The sequence below is a fragment of the Propithecus coquereli genome, unplaced genomic scaffold (assembly GCF_000956105.1).
Source record: "Propithecus coquereli isolate 6110/MARCELLA unplaced genomic scaffold, Pcoq_1.0 Scaffold47, whole genome shotgun sequence".
Classification (NCBI taxonomy): Eukaryota; Metazoa; Chordata; class Mammalia; order Primates; family Indriidae; genus Propithecus; species Propithecus coquereli.
Genome location: NW_012150507.1, coordinates 5,017,849 through 5,027,262, shown reverse-complemented (window position 1 = coordinate 5,027,262; position 9,414 = coordinate 5,017,849). Strand labels below are relative to the sequence as shown.

Sequence of the window (9,414 nt, the reverse complement as noted above, 5' to 3'; positions counted from 1 at the left end):
GGGGTTCATCAAAACTTGAACTTACTGTATCTTTTACTAGAATTCTAATCTCTACTTTCCATTCCATTATTTGGTATAATATACTTCATGAGAAAATTTAGAATCTAGTAGGATACTATGCTGCTCTAACACTTGGCAATGATAAACAAAACCGAAAAAACCAGAAGGACATAGCCAGTACCAAAAACAAGATAAACATCTCTGCGGATCCAAATAAAAGAGAAACAAAAAGCAGTGGGTCAACATCGTGTACCTGCTGGCTTACAGGTAGGAACAGCCAGTGAGAGAGGAGAGTTCAAGTTTTACACAGGAAGGGGAACAAAGGAATTCAGGGAACAAGAACCAAGTTCACATAAAACAAGCCTCAAAACCAAAATCCCTAAGTACTTGAAGAAACTTAATGCTAAGAAAATCAAGAAAGTCCATATTTAAAATGTGAATTCTCTCCAGATAAAATTAATGTGTAGAACAATTTGATAAAGACTTTGAAAATAATATGGTTAGGATGCTCGAAGAATTATATAAAGAATTATATCCATTTTAAAAGAATAAGAAGTTACAGAACAAACAATAGAAAAAAAAGAATAGTTTGACAGAGGAAAGAACTCAATTAAAATCATAGCCTTTGGGAAAACTCACGTGAGACATGAGATAAATAAGAGACTTGGTATCTCTCTGCACTTTATACCACACAGTACTATGGTTTGAATCTGTCCTCTCCAAAATTCAGGTGTTGCCAATCTGATAACACTAAGAAGTAGGGCATTTAAGAGATGCCTACTTACTTCATTGACTTGTTGAAACCGCAGAGGGGTTTGGGTCTAGGTCTAGTTGGTCAATGCACAAAGATCCCATTATTGAGACAACAGGGATTGCCAAGGGAGAAAGGAATTTTTTAATAGGACAGATGTCTTGTCCGGAGAACAGAGGAGCTGCGTCAAATCCATCTCAAATCCAGCTCCTGGACTAAGAGGATCATGAACTTTTAGATGAGGGGCCAGATGCCTTGAGGCAGGTCGTGGTGTAACTAACAAGGGGCTAGGTGCACTGGGGGCAGGTTCTGAGGGAGGTGAATCTTGGGGTCAGGAAGTCTGCCCAGGGGCCTTCAGAATCTCAGCTCCTCTGTCTTGCAGAAAATCCATTATTTCTGGGAAACATCTCAAAAGGTCAAGTAGTTAGTTAAGGAAGAGAATCATATAAGGGTCACTGAAATGTGTTCAATGGGGGCCAGTTACAGACTGACCATACATGATCCCATCACATATTTTTATGCATATGGCTTCAATAGACGATGCTGCAGACCCCACCCCCATCCATAGAGCATTTTAAACAGTGATAACTGTATACTTACAATAATCCAGTCCAGGGACAAGAGGCTCTGCCTATAGCAAAAGCTTAGAAGAACCAACAGTTAAGAAAGAAAGCGTCCAAATCCCTGATCTTGGCCATTTCCCTTCCTCATATTCAGAGTCTCATCCGCTCCTCACAAAGGGTCACAGCTAAGGTGCGTTTTGTAATTATTTGCTGAGTGACGTCCTATTGTGAAGTAACACCTTAATACATTTTTATTGATTTTAGTTGTATGATAAGTATAAAATTGAATAGAATTGTGTTAATGCAGTGTTTGTGGTATCTGCGGAACTCCAGTTAAAGTTCTTACTCTTTCATAACACTGCACTGTCTTCCCGGTGGCAGAAAATGCTGAAAGACATAGTCCAGATATAAATGCATACAGTGGGCAAGCAGGAGACACCAGGCAGAAAGGAACTTCAAGGCAGCTCTTTGAGAAGGGCCCGTGTGCCTGGTAAGTGCGTGTAATTGCCAAATGCAGTCAGTGCACTGAGGCTGGCAGATCTTTGCCCGGCCGGACATCTTCCAGGATTTATCTTATGTCGCAACAAGGCACTTCTCACTATGCTGCATCTCACTACGCTGTGATGGTAGAAAGGGTGACCAGGAGAGCTAGCTGGGAAGCATGTTGCTTCTTTTCTTTTGCTTTTGTTTCATTTTAATTTGTTTTCCCTTCCATAAGATCTCCAGTGCTTTGCCTCTACCTTAGAGGGCAAGCAGGTGAAAAATAGGTCGACGGGTTGGGGACCTCTGTGCAGTCTGGACTCAGGGAGGTCAACGGGAACCCAGGTCTTCAAAATCTTCATTGACTTCTGGACTTCTGGGAAGACAACTTTAAATAATAAACAAACAAACAAACAACTTTAGTCCACAATGTACAGGAAAAGAAAAATCCTGGAGAAGTTTAAGAGGGCTGACTTTGCACCTAAGCAGATTTAAAAATTAGATCAAATTATAAGGTGACGTTAAGGCCCATCCAATTGGAAGGCAGTGTAGGGTGCAGAGGCAGCAGATGCTATAAGACTGTCTGATTTGCCTAGCATTCCTTTCCTGCAGTTCTACGTTTGAGGTTAGATTGGATACAAACCCTGTGTACCTTCTCGCCAGCCACCTTGTTTCTGAAGGTATTGCCTGCCTTCCAGAGCGTGCTGCTGCCACCTTTGCCAGCCTCTTCGCCAAGCTTTCCAAGGCGGCAGGAGTCCAGGTTGAAGCCCTGAGCCTGCACTCCCCGCCCTGAGCCCCACCCTGCTGAGTCATCCTTCTGCTCCCAGCTTGGATGAAATGTCACACCATGAAGTTCTGGTTTCCTGAGCAGCCACCAGGGGATTGGATGATACATCCCACAAGTGCAGGAAGAGTCTATTCTCTGTGAGCTGAACCTCGACTAATGGGAAATGGGATATAGTAGGGAACAGGGCAAGCAAATTCTGTTTCCTTCATTCCCCTGGGGACTGCTTTAAGATTTGTTTTCTCCCTAAAGAGAACTTCCCCAAGGAGCAAGTTCCGTGTGCTAAGCCAACATCCCTGCCGAGACACCAGCCGAGCCTCTTCATAGCTCATGGTGCGGTGGCAACCCACATGGTGACATGTCCCATTTTCGCACCATGCTGCTGCCCATTTTTTTCTTGCCTCCTTTCCCCTATTTCCTCAATTTACCATCTGGGCTTGCATTTCCCAAATGAAGCGTCAGCTCTTCAATCCTTGTCTCAGGCTCTACTTTGCAGAAAAGATGTTTGGATGGAGCTCTGACAAGAGGACTCATTTGATCGGCATGCTGAACATTTCCCCTTTCCCCTCGGAGGTCACCCCCCACTCTTCTCCCCACTGCCTGCTGCCATGGGAGGCTGCTGGACTACATCAACAGGGCTCCGCACCCTCTGGCCACAAGCTACATCCAGCCAATGGGGGACCCTGCTAAGAGATTGGAGGGAGAAAGTATTTGTTCTCCTGGCTCCCTCCTGTGAGAGGTGACCTTGGGCTGGTTGTAGCCCTCAAATGAAAGTCACAGCTGGCAGTCTCCGCCATCCCACGTTCTGAGAACTGCTTCCTCCTCCCATCCCTTTGGACCTCGGGGACATAGCCCCACTCTGCCACCCTCAGATTACTGCACTTTCCTTTGCAGTGCCTCCACACCCTGCCCACTTCTTTGTAATTAGTCTCTTTATAAATAAACCCTTGTTGAATTATTCTAATTTGAGAGTGCCATCTGTTTCCTGTTAGGACCAAGAGTGCAAAGGAGTGGCTAAATGATAATATGATTTATCTGTGTTGGAATAGTTAATAGCCATTACAAATCAGTTCACGTTTGGTAGCAAAAGAAAGTGATGCACTAATTTTTTTTTTTTTAATCACTTAAACAATCAAACAATCAGGGTTCTGGCAGAAAATAGAATTCCATTGCCGCAAGGGGCTTTAATGCAGGGACCATTTGGGAGAGAGAGGGCAAAGTAAAGGGAACCAATAAGGGACAGTGATGCAGCAGGTACAAGAAAGAGCAGAAACTCATGCCTCCTACTGAATGAACAAAAGGAATGAACAGCGGTACACGCCTGAGCCCTCTAAGACTGGGAGCCCTGGACGGGTCCCATCACAGAAGGACGTGGGCCGTGACAGAGCCTCAGTCTGCAGCAGGTTGGGGCTGAGGGAAGAAATGCTCTGACCTTTCTCCCCTCCTGCCCACTAATCTCTCTGTAATCTCTGGTCTCCTGTTGGTGCCTCCTCCTGGCTGAACCCACCTGGAAACTAGAATCATGTGGCCCATGGGGTCAGCCCTCTTGGACTCAAAGTGGCGCTGAGAAGGGCAGGGAATGGGTTTGAGTTGGTGGGAGTGGGGAGGGCAACAGACAATAACCAGTATGGTCAGGATATCAAAGTCCATGAAGATGTAATCCTAATTTTGTGAAAAGTAACACATGTATTTATGTACGAGAGGACTGATCTAGATAGCTACCTCAGGTAGCAGAAGAATAGTAAATGTTTTGTATTTTTACAGTGTTTGGTATACTTTTCAAATCAAGAAAATTGCTATGTATGACTTTAAAATTTATCTTAGAAAAAAATAAATGCTAATTGGAGAAGTTTCTATTTTAATTTTCATTTTTAAAGGAAACATTTCCTATCAGTGGCTCCTTATGGCAGGAATTTCACCTCCTGAATTTTCCCAGAAGCAAGATCTCATCTAGACTAAGATCAAGGCCAAGTCTGGGTTTTTTCTGTGTGTGTGTGTTTTTCACAGCACTAGTTTTCACACTATTCTGTCAACCAATAGGAAAGAATAATAATCCAATGTGGAACAAATGGTATTCCAGTTCTAATTTTATTAGTAGATCTGGAATCCCATTGATTACTATTAACTTTGTCATGAGCCAGGCGTATCTGTGACATTCACTTTGTCAAACAAAATTTCACGTCCCAGAGTTGGATGCACAAATCTGTGTATAGGTGTTAACCTCATACAGGCATACAACTTCAAAATTAATTGTAAACAAATATCCCTTTCAGATTATATTTGTTTTCAAAATTACTTTTGGAACTGTTTGATGTCTCTTTCTATGGCTTCACGTCTTTTACATTTTAACTTGAGCTACAAATAAAGCAACACGGAGGTGCTCAGTGATATTGTCAGCAGTCTGCATTTACCCTGGTGCTTTCCACACCCAGCGTTCCTTTTCTATTCTTAGCACTGTCCTAGGGCTCATCGTCAGCTCGCATTCAGTGTGGGGGCAAAAGGAAGGCAGTTACTTCCTCCAGGGAAATATTTAGTGCATTCAGAATGAGATATCAAATCTTTGGAATGTCACAGACCAGCTGTTGAAGGCAATATTCTTAAAGCAAATTCTTAATATCTACCAACGTCTCAACCTTGAGCCAAAGCAGCAGTTTGGGAGGCTGTAACAAGCACCAATCATCAGACGTGCTGTGTAAACTCAGACAGCAGTGTAAGCTCAGGTGTCGTAGCTTCCACTGTTGCACGGCTATTTAAAGCTAAGGATTATGCAGCGATAGCAGATGCATTTTCCATCTTCTGAAATCTACAATTTTAAGGAACATCTAAATGGCACAGATTAAAACTCACTGAACTTAGTAATCAAACTTTTTAAAGCGGTTTCCTAAACTTAATGTTAGTTTATAAGGGGATATGTTAATATGTATTTTAATAATATTTTGTAAGTATCTATGGAACTTACACTATCTTTTTAAATAAACACTTCAGATAGGATTCAGTTAAGCTTAAAAAAAGATGAATGAGGTATATATTTGAACTTTTTAAAAATAAGATTTACATCTGAAAATTCCAACTACAGTTTAAAACAGGTTATTATAGTGAATCAGAAATAGATTTCAGACCCAATTTGCAAGAATTATACTTTAATTTCCAGGCCCCATATTTACAAAGCACCACTTTAATCAAAATGCACTGAAAAGAAAAGCTTATCAAGTGAAGGGAATCACAACTCTTTTTAGCAATATAAAATATTTTCATAAAATGGATACGAATTCTTTAAACGAGTTTGGCTCTTTTGCCATCGAGGAGCACCAACGCAGCCTCTCTGGTGGTGCTGGAGTAAGGAAGAAATAAGCCCCCGTCCTCTCTGATATCAAACTGCAGTCTCCTAAATTTCCAATGTTTCAGCTGTAAGCACAGTATCAGTTTGAGCTGCACAAACCTATTTAACAATTTTCCTTTCTGAGTAAGAAATAATAAAGACAACCTCAACATACCAGGAACTGTGCATATATTTTTAATCTTCATAAAAGCCATAGCGAATCATTTCAGACGTGGGTCATACAGTCATTCCCGTGCTACGATGGACTGAACTATAAGAATCTCAGTGTCTTGTGAACAGGAACCGATAAGGCTTCACTGAGCCCTGGCTGTACCCTTTACCTCCACCACCAGAATTCCATCGTGACAGAGGATCGCGGACAAGTCTTTGGTCTCCACGCCCTCCGGCAGTCTGTACTGTCGGGTGAAGCTTCGTGAGACAAAACCGTGCTCGTCCATTCTGGTTCCGTGCTGTGCCTTTATGAGCAGCCAGCCCTCGAAGGTCTGAATGATGATGTCTTCGGGGAGGAACTGGACCACATCCAGCAGGATTTGAAAGCGGGATTTGTCTTCCCGGGGCAGCATCTGTGCCTCCGCGTCCGCTGCAGGAGGCTGCGCCGCCCTGGCCTTACTCAGGTCGGTGATGGTTGGCCCGGGCAGGGCATATAAAGCATGATCCAGCCTGCAGTCTTCCAGACCTCGAGCTTCAAACTCCTCCTGGTAACGCACTGGAGTCTCTATGAGGTGCCTCAGGATGATTTTTGCCATGGTGGAGGCAGAAGCAGCATTGGACAGCCTCCCTCCGAGCACCCGCAGGCAGTGGCGAGCCTTTGCAATTGCCTGCCGACTGGGTTGCCAGTAGGAGCAGCGACTCGTTTATAGCCCTCCCCAGACGCAACCACTTAATTAGGCCTGAATCATACCACGGCACACTCTCTTGTCTTTTCTCACACGCTGACAATGAACGGCTATTTATAGGGCATGTTTCAGAGTTGCATTTAGCACACAGCATGCACAAGCTGCCCAGGCAAGGATTGCCCTTACGTTCTCGGTTATCCTTGGCAAATGTGCCTGCCTTGCTTACCTCAAGAGAAGAAGAGAGTGGGGAGCAGAAACAGTATTTGAAAAATATCTGAGTGAGTGCTTTCTCCTTGTGAACTGCAATGATCTAAGGGAATATGACTTCTTAGAACAGTCCAGAGATGTGCGCTCGGCTTGTATTAGGAGCCGATACTCTCCAGGTGCAAGGCTAGGGAGAGAAGAATGTATTAATAGCTGTAATTGAAGAGGAATTAAGACACACGCCCACACACATATTCAAATCTCAGATATTCAGCAAACTCTCAGCCCTTGGTCCTACACATTTCTTTATATTTTATCTTCTAGCTTTTGGGGCTTAAGGGGCATCTTAGCCACATCCTCTGGGTTTATTTAGATTTGACTCATCAAAAGTGAGATCAGATGACTAAGCTATCTCTGATGGAGGTTGCAGGGGCATAAGAGTGGGGAAAGTGTTTTCATCTTAGTGATGAAAACAGAGCCACGGGGAAAGAATAATGTCAAAGCTTTGGACTATCTGATATTAAAGTCCAGAAAACTAAGGATTAATTTACATTTCTGCTCTTGAATTGGCAAAAATAAATTATATATAATTTCTCAACTATAACACCCTTTATATTAAACTTCCTTTGAAAAAGAATGAGGCAACTCTTTTTCCACAGCTATGGAAGGATCCCCAAGATATGTTAAGTATAAAAGTCCAGAACAGCATATGATATAATATGCTACTATTTTTTTGTCTTATTTTTTTTTTTAGAGATGGGGTCTCACTCTGTCACCCAGGCTGGAGTGCAGTGGCATGGTCACAGCTCACTGCTGCCTGAATTCCTGGGCTCAAGAGATCCTCCTGCCTCAGCCTCCTGAGTAGCTGGGACCACAGGCATGTGCACCACATTTGGCTAATTTTTAAATTTTTTGTAGAGCCAGGGTCTTGCCATGTTTTTTCAGGCTATTCTCGAACTCTTGGCCTCAAGGGATCCTCCCACCTTGGGCTCCCAAAGCCCTGGGATTGCAGACTTGAGCCATTTCACCTATTTATATTTATTTTTTTAAAGTAGGTATTTGCTTATATAAATAGAATCTCTCTGAGTGATATATAGCTGGGGGCAGTGGTTGCCTCCTGGGAGGGTAACAGGGTGATTGGGAGGCAGGGGCTGAAGGGAGACCTACTTTTCACTGTAAACACTTTTGTGCTTTTTATTTGCAGAGTGTAAATGGACTATACGTGCTATACACAATAAGTTTTAAAATGTGGAAAACTTCCTTTCTGTGGAGGTTAGTATTCTCTAGAATGGGTAGACTAAGGAATACCTTTCCTTTAAAAACATACATTTTCTTAGAATGAATGAAAAATGTCTATAAAAAAATAAAAATCAAAAAATAGAACCTTTAGCTGCCTTTAGTACTCTAAAAAACCTCTGTGGACATTTTGGTATCTACTTAGAAACATGCCCTAATAATGCTGTGCACACTCAGCTTTTTGAGCTGCACTTTATGGGTTGGTGGCCCTCAGGGGGAAAACGTGCTCTTTTAGATACGTTCATGTCCTCTGGCTGATAAAATATTAACAGATGTTTTCATCAGTACTACTCTGAGTGGTAAGTCAAGAACAGAAATCACTACTGGTGGCAAGAAATTGATAGGATTTTCAGAATTGGGCTTTAAAATGCTAGAAAGATATATAGCAAAATTGAGAGAAAGGTGTAGACACTTCCCACATACACCTTGCCCCCACATTGCACAGCCTCCCCCATTATCAACACCCCCCACACACACACACAGAGTGGTACCTTTGTTACAATTGATGAACCTACATTGACACATCATTATTACTCAAAGTCCATTGTTTACACTAGGGTTCACTCTTTCTTCTGTTCTTTCTTTCTTTCTTTTTTTTTTTTTTAGAGACAAGGTCTTCTCTATTGCCCAGGCTGAAGTGTAGTGGCCCAACCACAGCTCACTGCATCCTTGAACTCCTGGCCTCAAGCGAAGTCCTGGCCTCAAGTTATCCTTCTGCCTCAGCCTCCCAAGTAGTTGGGACCACTGGGGATCACTCGAAGCCAGGAGTTCGAGGCTGCAGTGAGCTATGATGTCACCATTGTCTGAGTGACAGAGTGAGACTGTTGTCAAAATTGTATGGAAGTTTTGACTTGGGTCCAGTTGCTCATCACACAAAGATCCTATTGTTGAGACAATGAGGATTGCCAAGGAAGAAAGGAATTGTTTAATATGACAGATGACTTGCTGGGAGAACAGGAGAAGCTGCCTCAAAGCCATCTCTCCAACTAAGGCCACTCTAGTCTCAGGATCCCGCCATTCAAATGTAACTAGTACCATTCATAGTCACTTGTCAGTGAGTTCCTCAGTCTCACCACTGCCTGGACCCTCCCCCATGCTTCCCCCACCATCCCCTGCCTGGCTCATCGCTAGGGCTCCTGTGGGCACATTTGGATTGGAGC

The 9,414-nt window shown here is 43.1% G+C and overlaps 1 protein-coding gene across 1 annotated transcript; it reads right to left on the bottom strand.

Moving 5' to 3' along the window:
* Window positions 1-6,169: 6,169 nt before the first annotated feature.
* Window positions 6,170-6,693, bottom strand: HSPB3 (heat shock 27kDa protein 3). Its single transcript, XM_012655284.1, has one exon. The coding sequence runs from the start codon at window positions 6,662-6,664 to the stop codon at window positions 6,212-6,214; it is 453 nt and encodes a 150-aa protein (XP_012510738.1). The 5' UTR covers window positions 6,665-6,693; the 3' UTR covers window positions 6,170-6,211.
* Window positions 6,694-9,414: the final 2,721 nt, after the last annotated feature.